This window comes from Engraulis encrasicolus, chromosome 16, assembly GCF_034702125.1.
Source record: "Engraulis encrasicolus isolate BLACKSEA-1 chromosome 16, IST_EnEncr_1.0, whole genome shotgun sequence".
Lineage (NCBI taxonomy): Eukaryota > Metazoa > Chordata > Actinopteri > Clupeiformes > Engraulidae > Engraulis > Engraulis encrasicolus.
In genome coordinates this window covers 34889281-34902549 of record NC_085872.1, presented here as the reverse complement: position 1 = coordinate 34902549, position 13269 = coordinate 34889281, and the positions used below count along the sequence as shown (strand labels likewise).

Here is a 13269-nt window from a genome sequence, read left to right as displayed (position 1 = left end):
TTCCCACTCACCATCCTCACCTTGCCTCACTCTGTTCTAATTACTCTGCCAGCTGCACTGCATTTCCCCACTAACCTCTCCCAGTATATCAAGCCCTGTTTTTCAGCCAAGCCCTGTCAGATCGTCTTCATGCCTGGACCAGTAACCTGCCTGCCTGTCTGCGCTCTGACTCCTGTCTGTGATTCTGATCCTTTCTTGACTGCCTCCTTGTTCTACTGCCCCGACTATCCCGACCTGCCTTCTGGATCTCGACTACCCTCCGATCTTCAGCCCCTCCGGTAACTCGATTCTGTCTCTCACCACGATATTTGCCCAGCCCTGATCTGTACTTCTGCCTGCCATTCATATTGCTGTTGTGTGTGTGTGTTCCCCCAGGTCTCCGACCACCAGATGAGCGAGCCCAGACGCTTCACCACCCTCAGCCCGATACGCCGCTCCATCACTGGGGGACACACACACTAAGCACTTTGGACTGGACACCCCCGGACATTTGGTGACCCCCGGAGCCCAGGTAACCCACAGGACCCGGAAAAACCCCAGAGCCCCAAGCACCCCTGGAACCCCTGACACCCCTGGCACTCCTAGCACCCCTGGAACCGGAACCTCCCAAGACCTCACGATCATCTCACTCCTCTTCCCCCCTGAACCCCTCAATAAAGAACTCTGAATTTGAACTTGCGCTCTTGGGTCCTCTTCTGTCCGTGACAGTGGTATGACATATCAGAATAGAATATATTCAATGTCCCTCAACACTGTAGTTTTGTCTATCAAGTCAACAGATGAAACAAGACCCCAAGTCCCCCCACCACAGGAGGTATCTAGACAGAGAAAACATGCAAAGCGTGCTGTCAACAGACAGAGTGTAACTGTGAGCTGCAACTCAGATTTGAAGCCAGCTTCTAAAGAAAGTTTTTCAGACCCTTCTTGCTGTGCTTGCTGAATGAAGATTTACTCTCACCAGATTACATTCACCTATTGCATCTTTTATATGTTTTACAGTTTTTAGCTTTAAAAAAAAATAGGGCTTATGACTGAACACATTGTACTGTACCATAGAAATAGACGTACTGTGCTATACAAATAAAACTTGGAATTGGAGTGGAGCAACCTATTTAAAGTGTCTGTGTTTCCACTGCTATCTGCCTATGCATCGTCAGCTTCCTGACAGGAAATGGAGTAACATCACGTGATAGCAGTTAGTACTGGTACCCCCATGGGATGTCTCTTGTCCTCCAAGCTCTTCTTCCTGTACCCATACATATAGGGTACATTATACTTAACTGAAGTGATGCTTTTATACAAATAACGTAGTTATTTACAGGATATTGGTTACAGTCTCTGGAGCAATGTGCACTCTAAGAAGGAATGTGTCATATTGTGGTATGGTGATTTTAACACATAGAGTGTGGAATGTGACACAACATGTGTTTTATACAGTTAAGATACTGTGCCTGACAGATTATGTGTTAAAAAAAATACACATTTTTATTAATATAATTATTCTTATTTTAAATTTACAACATAGCCAAATACTCATTACCATCCAGGAATGTGGCTTGAATAAGCCTCAAAAATAGTTACATGGAGTCCATGTTATTACACTATTATTACCCCCTTTCTTACACAGATTTGACACATCTAACAATTGACACAAAATGTGTTGTCCCTGTGGAAAGTATGATGAAGTGGTCTGCACACTGGGAATTAGCACCAAATAAATATAAACTTCATTTAATTTACAAACGGTATTGTTTCGATTCAACAGTGGGATCTACCTCAGGCCTGAGGCCTGTTGGCCTGTTGATTGAAATAAAGTTTATACTTTTGGGAGCTAATGCCAAGTGTGTGGACCACTTCATCACACTGTCTACCACTTTTGTCTGGCACCTGGATAACTTTTTTGTGGATGTGCACACCCCAACCTCCAAATGCTATCGACCCTGTGCAAACACATTTTGTGTCATTTCTGACATAGTACTGACACATTTTGTGTCATTTCTGACAAGGCACTTGGTGCCTTGCCCAAGGCCATGGTGTGAGACGGGGAGTGGAAGTGATTCAAAGCTGCAACCCTCTGTTTGAAGGTCCATGCATGTCATACAATTTCCAGATGGAGAGAGTTGAATAACCATAACCCCCCCCCACCCCCCCCCTATGAAGTTCAACATGATAATTCCTAATTTCCTGTCCAACTGTTCACGTATGACCATAAAAAATATTTAAATAGGCCTATATCTGCATCTACACCAGCAGGGCATGATTTTCCAAATCTGAGCTTCCTTGCCCAATCTTTTAGCCTGGGCGAATAGCCGACTGTTGACTCGGTCAATCAGTCTGGCAAAAGCCATGAGGAATCCGTCTCCGTGGACGATGGGAGATGGTCTGATCTTACTCTATCATTTAAATTAATTGAAGTTCCACCTCAAATTAAAACCCATATTGTGCTTTATTAGCATGCCTGTTACGTTATAGCGTCGCAAAAGCATACAAATAACAAAACGAAAATGTGAATATAGTTACCTTAACCAATCAGTAACGGAGCTCGCGGGTGAGTTCTACGTCACCACTCTCAACTGTTTGCTGATTGGCGAAACACTGAGAGAACCGAGCTCGAGGCTTTTGCCAGACGATGTGTGGAGCCAAAATCTTTGGGTGGAGTACATGGATGGCGTCGCCAGGCTACCAATCTTTCACTTTACTACTATGACCACTGATTGTACATCTGCTGCTGCTGCTGTGTGTGTGTGTGTGTGTGTGTGTGTGTGTGTGTGTGTGTGTGTGTGTGTGGTTGTGTATTATGTCAGTATTCTTATTGCACACTGTGTGTGTGTGTGTGTGTGTGTGTGTGTGTGTGTGTGTGTGTGTGTGTGTGTGTGTGTGTGTGTGTGTGTGTGTGTGTGTGTGTATTATACATGTCTACAGGGCCCTAAATTAACTTTTTTCATCATCAGCCAAAATGGCAAGGATGTTAATCACACTAGCCAAACACACACACTCACAAATGTGTCAAAGTGGCTAGTAAGTTGGTCTTCTCTACAAGCCAAACAGAAATTTCACCAGCATTTGGCCGGTTGGCTGCGTTAATTTAGAGCCCTGCATGTCTATATCAGTGTGTTATTGTTTGAAAAACTGTGTGAGTGTGTATTGTCTGTGTGTATGCTGTAAATGTGTCAGAGAAAGAATTGTAAATTCATGTATGAGTAGGTTAGGTGTGTGTGTGTGTGTGTGTGTGTGTGTGTGTGTGTGTGTGTGTGTGTGAGTGTATGTGTCTGTGTGTGCTCGTGTATGTGTGCGAGTGTGTACGAGAGAGAGAGAAAGAGAGAACGAGAGAGAGAGAGAGAGAGAGAGAGAGAGAGAGAGAGAGAGAGAGAGAGAGAGAGAGAGAAGATTATTGTCAATGTCTAATTTAAATGTTTTTTTTTTAACAATTAAACTGCACATAGGAGGTTGATCAAACACAATTTCAAACTTCTATGCTATCCTGTTACATAGATTTTTGACAATAAAGTACACTTGAATTTGAACCAATCAGTTTTATTGTGATGACATATTGAGGACCACCAGCCCTTCCTCAACACCACTACAAAAATGGGTCAAAGGGGGCCCATTTCCAATCATCGTCTGCCATGCCTTTACTCTCTGGATTAGATGTCCTGCTGTATTAGCCTACTTACGTCCAGCCCATTTAATGGAAATCCAAATGAAGCACAATGAACATACGTGCACCTTATTAAATACTTTAAATTAAACGTGAAATTACAGGGTTTGTGTCAAAACAAATACAAGGAGCTAGAATCTCACCAAGAACCACGACACCAGAGGCCAGGCTGAATCAAGACTAGAGCTCTACAGAACGCATGAACGGAAGCAGGTACAGCGAGACAGAGCGGAAGAGGGTGTCTGGAAGTCACAAACATGGTACGGAAAATCTGTTTATACAATTGTATATGCACCATTCACACGTCATTTATGTATATTTCAACTACGCTGTGCACGTGCAGTTATCTTCATTTCGTGCTGTGTTGGTAGCAAGAATTTGAATAATTTCCGAAATATTTCACTCTGGTTCATTGTCAGATGGGTTGCTGTCTAGCTCACTGGCTATCGTTAACTGGCAAGCCAACGAGCTAGTTAGCTAGCTACATGCTAACGTGCTAACAAGAAAAACTGCGGAGGTGCTCAACAAGCACGTATGTTATCTTGCTAATTGTCAGCGACAACAACAGTGAACTCTTAAGATGCTGTAATTACCAGGCACTTGTAATAGTCTTGCATACCGTCAACAAATCATTTGAAATCATATTTTCTATCATGGTAACCATTTCATCCAAAACAACATTATGGGCCTCGAGAGGCTGTGTCGATACAGACATTAATAGCAGAGCAAAGTGTCAACTGTATTTAATTATTAACTATTCATGTAAAGCACATCACGCATGGTTATGTGATGATAGGCTTTCCCTTCCATCAGTCTGCTAACGTTAGTGTCGCACTGATATACTTTCAAACACAACGCATCTGTACTTTTTTGCAGAACAAGCTGAAGTCCTCTCAGAAGGATAAAGTTCGCCAGTTCATGATCTTCACTCAGTCCGACAGCATTACAGCATTAAATTGTTTGCAGCAGAATGATTGGAAATTAGACGTAGCGACGGACAACTTCTTTCAGAATCCTGACATTTATGTGCAGAACCTAAAGGGAACATTGGACAGGAAAAGGTTGGAGCAGCTCTACATCAGATATAGAGGTAAGCACAACAAAATGGACCTCGCCTTTATTAAAGTCCATGGGAAAGCGTTAACCTTACACTGTACAAATCGGAGGGTTCACCAGAGACCCCTCAACCAGTGGTGTAGTCTACGTAGAACGCGGGTATACGGAGTATACCCACTTCTAAATTTCAGGGATTTCAGTATACCCACTTCAAATTGATTGATCCATTGTTTTGAATGGCACAAATATATACAGTATACCCACTTCAAAAAATGCTCAAATATACAGTATACCCACCATAAAAAAGTAGACTACACCACTGCCCTCAACTGTTTTGTGTTGGAATCCAAAGGTTCCCAGAGGTCATCCGGGGAACCTAAAGGGTCTTGAAAGACATCAGTTATTCCACAGTGGGGTTCTTCAGTTTGCCAATATAACTAACTGCAACCACCCATCTGATGACCTCAACTGATGGTTCTTAGAAGAACCATTCATTTTTACAGTTTAGATGTTCCTTACATGTACCATTGACATTATTACTGCACCTGTAGCAACTGGACATATGACCAAAGCCCTGTCATGTAACTTAGTACTCTCACCTGTGCAATGTGAACTAAATGGCTGATGTGTTACGTTGTGATGTGCATTTTGTTGAGGACCTGCTGGTACAGTGCATAGTTGGGATTTTTGGTATCTGAAGCCGTAATTTCCCTTTCTTGTCTTGACTAACTGCTGAATCATTTTCTTTTACTTGTACTATTATTTCTGTTTTAGATCCCCATGATGACAATAAGATTGGTATAGATGGTATCCAGGTGTTCTGCGATGATCTAGGTCTTGACCCTGCCAGTGTCAGTGTTCTTCTTATTGCCTGGAAGTTTCGTGCTGCGACACAATGCGAGTTCTCCAAGCAGGAATTCATGGAGGGAATGGCTGATCAAGGGTAAGTCACGTCTGTTATTCCACTTAACCACTTTGCCGAAAGCCCAACTGGGAACCTCCAACTCCCATTGTCATTGTGACACAGCACTCATCAGCACACAACTGAACACTGCACACCATGCTCAGGGTACCTCAGTCATGGAGGAGGATGGGAGAGAGCACTGGTTAATTACCCCACCAACTTGGCGGGTCGGGAGTCGAACCGTTAAAAACACATGTACGCTGTTTCAATCAGCCCTGAAGAAGGTTGCGACCGAAATGCGTGGGCATGATGTCCCACTTAGAAATATAAAGGACTTTTAACTTAACTTCAGACGTGCCTCGTACCCTCTTTCTGCACTCTATTATTTAGTTGGACTGCCTTTAGCTGTGATTACAGCATGCATTGGTTGTGCCATTGTTTCGATAAGTTTCTGTAATATTGTAAGATGTATTTCCATTCCGTGTTGCATTAGTTTTTCACCAAGATCGTGCATTGATTATGGTGGAGTCTGACAGTGTCTTCTCCAGCATATCCCAAAGACCCTCAGCCAGTGTGTGTGTGCGCGCACGTGTTTGGGCATGTGTGTGTGTGCGCATGTTTGTGTGTGTGTGTGCGTGCGTGTGTGACATGTATGTGTGTTTGTGCATGCGTGCATCAATGTCTCATTTATATGTTTAGTTTAACTGCACATTTGAGACACAATTTCAAACTTCTGTGCTAACCCTGTTGCATAGATTTTTGACAATAAAAAACACTTGACTACACTTGATCTGAGAGTAGTCAGCTGATCTCATTCTTTGAGCATGTACAGTGCTGCTTGAAAGTATGTGAACATCCAGACTTCTAAACTTCCAGACATGGTCACTGTTTTTGTTTAAAAAAAAAAAAATCAAATGAAAAAAACCTTATTTAACACGTTGAATGCCAAGCGGTTTTTGGAATTTGCCAGCAATTTAGACCATTTTTGATGGGGTTTTCTGACGACCACAGAACTGTGTGTATTATACCTACGGACACACCATAGGTCGTTTTAAAAGGAAAAATTCCCAGCTTTCCGTATGTGAAAAACTCTAGCTTAAAAAACACTAGCTAATTGCAAAAAATACCACTAGCTATCCCACTAACAGCTTTAAAAAAAAAAAAGAAACATAGATATAGCGTCTTTTTCAAATGCTCTGTGTTTTCACGCCCCATGAAGAACTCCAGTTACTTCCAAGTAAACTATTTGAATTAAAAAAACAAACACCTGGATCAGTCCTAATTTTTACAGCCGTGCCTTCTGATGGGGGTAGCTGCTAGTTTCTCCTGACATGGGCATTTGCCTTTCTAAGTAGAAAAAAATGGACTCATTCACCCATCGCTGATTGCTTCTGCTGCCATCACATTCTGTTGTGATATTTTTCTCTTCAATATTTTCCATTTTTGCTTGTGTAGTTCCTGGGGCTGCTGCTTATGAGGGACTTCAAACGTTGGGTGAAGTAGTTGCACCTAGTAGAGCCAACCCGGCACCAGAACCGCAAGTGAATTCGTGAATTCATAACCGCTCACAGGTGTTGGAGGGATCTGAAAGTCTTAACGCGCATCGTGCCACTGAGTCTAGCGTAGTCCAGCGTAACTCATAGGGAGATGACGAGTGATTCGACCTAAAAGAGAACATGTGCAGAAGTATGTGAACCCTTCAGTTAGCAGCTTGTGACTCCTCCTTTTGCACTCATTATTTTGTCCAAACGTATGCTCTAAGGGCGGAATTCTCCCGTCTCCACTTAAGTCGGTTTTACGCACGCACTTTTTACGCACCTTGATCCTGCGCGCATTCTCCCCTCTGAAATATTACCACACCCCTCGCGCTTAACTCCGACAAACAGCGCGTAACCCAACATGGGCGTGATATATGCTAAATGGGGGGATGAGTCTTCCCCGACTTCATCAGTTGTGGTTTCAAAGAAACCACGGAGCATGGATTTTCAGATCAACCATGTGAAAACCTCGGCAGTCCATTGAGATCCAAAACTGAACTTTAACTTTGAATTTAGAACCACGTGCCAAAAGTCCTCGTGCAAAAGCATATCAAAATCTAACCTCAGCTCATTTTCACAAGCACAAGGCGAGTAGTCGAGGTGAGATAACGAGATGGTAACGCAATGTGTACCTTTGGCGGGAACTCAGCTGAGCGTTTTGGTGCGCAACAGGTTGATTGAAATAATAAACATGATTAAACGTTTTGTTAAAAATGGAGTTTGGCGTGTTGCCTGGGCAATTCCGGAAATCAAAAAGTCATGCTATATCATTCCCACAGTTAAACAAACACATAGTAGGCATATTTGCTGACTTTTAAAAGTGTTTCTCTGCTTATCTGTACAGCAACGTGACATTAAAATTATTGGAAATATGTGGATCTCAGCTGTCCGTCAGCATATTACACTTAGGCTACATGCATGCCGAAGAATGAACAAGGAAATCGATCGTCATGAAAAAACGGAGAGTTTATATTCTGTCGCAGACATGGGAAGACATGGGAATTAATTGGACATGGGCATGTAATGCCAAGCCAGGACTTAAACGCGCAGCTGATGGGGTGTAATAGAGACCAGAAGCGAAATGACAAAGACATGCTCTGATATGTAGGCCTACCTTTTTACGTTTAGCTGTAATGACATTCAGGAAATATTTTCTGCTTTACAAAAACGGATAGGACAACCTGTAGCCTACCTCAGTATGTGGTGGTTTTGTATGTCGGGCATCCGTTCAGAAAGTAATAGGTTACATGCACATATGCACGAGTTCCAATAAATCACAAAAGTGGAGAAATTGCAATAAAAACCCTTTACTTAACGTCGTGGCTACAGGAGACAACATGATGATCCTCATACTGATTAATTAATTACCTGCTTTTGTTTGTAAGTTCACCGATATGAGAACATGCTCTGGGCAGCTGGTCATATTTTGAAGAATGTTTATGTGGAACTGTGAATGAATTTCGATTTGGACTCACGCTGACGGTAAGGAACATCAACAAAGCATACCGTAACATGTTCAAAATGCGAGCCAAGCGAGCATCAAATGCAATATTACATTTTACCTCATAGTGGCGCTTGACCTTACTGCAGCCCTTTGATGCGCGTAAAGGCAAACACGCTTAAGTGGACGGGAGAATACGCTTAGGATTGATTAACATGGGGAACTCCCTGATTTTGGCCTGGCCCCACCCAAAGTGCGCAAGTGATGAAATCGCGCGTAAGCCCCGCTTACTCACTGGCTTGAGTAAGCTCGGAGGCGCCGTTGCGCGCTTTTTTTGACTTAAGCGGGTGGGAGAATTCCGCCCTAAGCTCTTATGGGATTTTTGCCCTCTCCTTGCAGAACTCAGCCAGGTGAGGGCCTCAAGCTGTTAATTTAAGGGCTCACATCCTTTTGCACATGTACAATTTTCAGTTTTGTTAAGGTGCAGGTTACGGGTATGCAGCTATTTTCTAAAACTCTGTTTACGTGTAAGCAAGAGGCCAAAACCAATGCATTTTCAAAAATATCCATTTATTTGGTAACTACTTATGAATCACATTTGTTCAACTAACTAATGAAATGAAAATGAAATGAAAATCTTTTTTTGTGTATGTAGCCAGTGTAAAGTGTGTGCTTTACAAATTAGGATTTGGATGTCAGTTGAATAAGATTCTTTCAATGTTTCATACAAAGCAGTGACCATGTCTGGAAGGTTCACATACAGTACTTTCAAGCATTTCTGTACTAGTGTTGCTGAATGTAGACCTGACTAACTGTAGCAGGCCTACATCGGGTGACTTAAAAAATGATCAGACTGTGTATTGTACAGTTAATGTATTTAACTACCTCTAATACTAACATTAATAATAATTGTACTAATATAATGCTTTTGCTTTTTTTCTCAATAGATGTGACAGTATAGAAAAACTAAAAGCCCAGCTTCCAAAAATGGAGCAAGAACTCAAAGACCAAGGAAAATTCAAGGATTTCTATCAGTTTACCTTCAACTTTGCAAAGAATCCTGGACAGAAAGGCTTGGGTATGTATAACATTTATTGTCTGTCTGTCTTGTTGTGCTCCAGGCAGCTATAGATGTAATGTGTCTAACCAATATATGCATATTCTATTTAGACTTAGAAATGGCGATTGCATATTGGAATTTAATCCTGGTTGGAAGATTCAAATTCCTAGATCTGTGGAACAAATTTTTATTGGTAAGTTCATTGCGAGTTTTGATCTTGTTAAATAAATGCATCAACAATGGTTAAGTCAGTATACCAACACTCTGTTTGTGTATGTATCCCACTCATCTAACCGCAGGAACACCATAAAAGGTCTATTCCCAAGGATACGTGGAATCTCCTGTTAGACTTCAGCACAATGATTACTGATGACATGTCCAATTACGACGAGGAAGGTCTGTATTACACTAGTGCACTACACTGTATTTGCAAATGTTACTCAGTTCATTTTTTGATGATGATTTGAATTAATGCTCCCTGTGTTTTGTGGGCTCTGAAATACATGCATTAAGTCAATGTCAAAAGCCGCATTTGAGATGCTGCATGCTGCGCATATCTGCACAGCGCACATGCGCACTTCGCAATCACAATGGATTCTGGTTAGAAATTCCTTACCAGAATGCATTGTAATTTCGTAGTCTGCATGCGTGCTGTGCGGATTGTCCCAGCCTGCGCCATCTCGAACAAGCCTTAAGTGACTATTGTATCCAATTTTTTTATCGGGTTGTGGCACACACATAAACACAGAGACAACACTTGAAAACACTATTTTCAGTCGTTAATATCAAACATGCTGGATATCTACGATTTGCAGTCAGCAACCCTTTGAACCTGCAAACTTCCATCTTAGAATGTTGCACATGACAAAGGAAACTTACAATACAACAGTATTTACAGCGCAGTATCACAACCTTGAAGTTGGCTTAAAGCGCTTTCACACACACACACACACACACACACACACACACACACACACACACACACACACGCACATTCATTCACACATTCACACACCAGCTCTGGAGGCTGGCGTACGGCGCCAATTGTTCGGGGTTCATGTGAGAAGGCGCACGCACACACAACATATCGATCGCGATGGTCCTAGGGGTAATGTTTCCCTTGTCGTAAGGGGGTTTTCAGCCGAGAATTTGGCCAACAGTTGTATAGTTTAAGCCTGCATTAACTCTTCGTTTTTTCTTCTACCATAGGAGCTTGGCCAGTTCTTATTGACGACTTTGTGGAGTTTGCGCGACCATACATCGGGACCAAGAGCACAGCGGTGTGAGGATCTCCAAGGCCTTTTTTCCCCCCCAAGAGCATCTGTGCGTTGCACAAAAACCAACTCCGTTACGACGGCCCAGTAGAGCACAGAGGACTTTATTTAAGATCTGTATTGCCTTTCCAACCTCAGGAACGAGATGTTTGTACACAACAAAGACTATATATGGAAAAAGGAAAACGCGTCTCCTCGACAGTCATTGCATGGTGGTTAGGGCTTCTCCTTTTTTTTTTTTCAAATTAAGAATGGTATGATATAAGGCACTTGTTTTGAGGTAAAGTCCTGGAGCTGAATGGTCATCTTCTTGGTTGAGGCTCTCTAAGAAGTGCAAAGGCATCTTAATTGACACCCAAGAGTCTCTATTTTGGGAATGTGAATTTTAAAGAAATGCAGTGGCATGCAAAAGTTTGGACAACCCTGTGATAAAAAATGTTTTGATAAGGAAAAATGAGACAAACGAGATTGGTCGTACAAATGTAGGCGTGACTGTTCTCCAAACCAGTGTGGAAAACTAAGGGCAGTCTTTTGTTATCACATTTGCTTGAAAACATTTTAGTGATTAATAGCTGACTGAAGCACAGAGTTGCTTTGTTTTGCCTATTAGACCTCCCAGTTAGAAAAGGTGGAATAAAGACAATAGGCCTATTTAATATGGGCAGTTATTCCCTGTACTTTGCCTTGGTTCTGTTTTAGAAAGCGGCAGCATTGGACCACTAAAGAGCTGGACTGAGCTAAAAAGTGAGAACTTGTCAAATAGGGGCAAAGGTAGAAGGAATGATGTGTTATGGATGGCCTACCTTCATGGTCAGACATACCATAGTGGAGAAATAAAAGGCGAAGTCCCTGTGAAGATGCAAAAGGCTGAAAAGATATCAAAAGGCATAGGCAACTTATGGTACGAATGGGCACAGACCACCTGTAATGTAGTTTACAACGGAAAAGAACAGCTAATTGGAAGGATGATGTACCTGTTTAATGAAAAGGTTTGCATGGGCTATGCCAAATCCTATCTGGATAGTGCGTAATGTTGGAAAAACTCTGGGCAGATGAGAGTAGGTATGGCAAAGAAACCACTTAATAGTAGAGGGGAAACTCATTTCCTGGAAAACATGGTGGCGGGACCATCATGTTCCAGGTCTGTGTTGTTGGCACAGGTACCCAAATCCTTAAAGTTGAGGTCATAAGGTCTTCACAATGATGGGCAGTCATTGGCAGTGTTCAGTCAGTCACAAACGTGCAGCTATGTCTTTGTTGGAGTTATAGCGGGACTATAATCTTGAGTACTTCCACAAAAGAATCCATGCACTCCTACCATGTTCTGGAATTGCCGTCAGTGTCCAGAAATAGACATTGATTTGAAGCTGAGACACCTGACTGACTGGAAGAAGTTGGCCAAAACGTCAACTGACGTCTGGGAATTGTCTGTTATCTACAGTCAATTATTGAAAGCAAAAAGAGGCAGTAATGAATATTGATATGGTCGTAGTAGTTTCTTTCTGGTGCCCACATGCCAATGTTTGTTTGAATTCACACCATTTCTCTTGAATGCATTCAAATGATTTCACTCCTTAATTGTTTTTGTTTTCCTTCCATAATATGACTTATGGTTAAGTGAACTTCCTGTGTTGAAATTATCACAAAAAGGAAAACTGGTGCATTATTTTCCCCAAGGGCTCTCCCAAACTTCTGCATGCCACTGTAAATACGTTAAGTAGTATTGTTACAACACATGTGGTCTGGTTTTTGAACCATAAAACACTTGTTGGGTTTAAGTACAAAGTATCAAAGTAAAACGGGGGGAATTATTTTTCTTTTAAAAAAAAATTACAGTGGGGCAGACTGCTATATTGGTACATGCAGTGCATCTTGTTTTGGATAGGATTGTTGTAAGTGTATCACTTTTGTTGTCACTTGGGAAATGCCATAATTGTTCAATAGATTTTGGTTTGTAAAGAAGAAAAATATACTATGTATCTTTATTTCTCAGATTATTAACAGCTGAGGATTTGACAGTGTTGAAATTTTAGTTTGGTATCAGACATTCCCTTAAAGTTTCAATTGACCTGCATTGGTGAGTTGATGTGGTCTTTCGATCAAGAGCAATGGGAACCGCTGTCTACACTGGCCAGTCAAAGCTGTTTTGCCCGTAACTGTGTGAGAAACAAAGTAACTGTTTAATGAAAGTTGTTACTAATATAAAAACTCGGCAGATACCCTGAGAGTGTGGCGTTCTACTTGGAGTTGGTACCAGCATGAACTATGTAGGGCGAGGTTTTATCCATATTTTTCTGGTTGACCGCTATCAATAGGCAGGGCACTGACAGCATTGGTT

The 13269-nt window shown here is 41.9% G+C and overlaps 1 protein-coding gene across 1 annotated transcript; it reads left to right on the top strand.

Moving 5' to 3' along the window:
* Nucleotides 1–3711: 3711 nt before the first annotated feature.
* dcun1d1 (DCN1, defective in cullin neddylation 1, domain containing 1 (S. cerevisiae)) lies at nucleotides 3712–13156 on the top strand. Its single transcript, XM_063219484.1, has 7 exons — nucleotides 3712–3918; nucleotides 4535–4748; nucleotides 5489–5657; nucleotides 9545–9675; nucleotides 9768–9850; nucleotides 9957–10053; nucleotides 10867–13156. The coding sequence occupies exons 1-7, from the start codon at nucleotides 3916–3918 to the stop codon at nucleotides 10941–10943; spliced, it is 774 nt and encodes a 257-aa protein (XP_063075554.1). The 5' UTR covers nucleotides 3712–3915; the 3' UTR covers nucleotides 10944–13156.
* Nucleotides 13157–13269: the final 113 nt, after the last annotated feature.

Excerpts from the sequence above, each read along its gene's own strand:
- dcun1d1 (XM_063219484.1), top strand. Across the intron at positions 9,851-9,956 it reads TGTGGAACAAATTTTTATTG|GAACACCATAAAAGGTCTAT; the intron begins GTAAGTTCATTG and ends ATCTAACCGCAG. Across the intron at positions 10,054-10,866 it reads GTCCAATTACGACGAGGAAG|GAGCTTGGCCAGTTCTTATT; the intron begins GTCTGTATTACA and ends CTTCTACCATAG.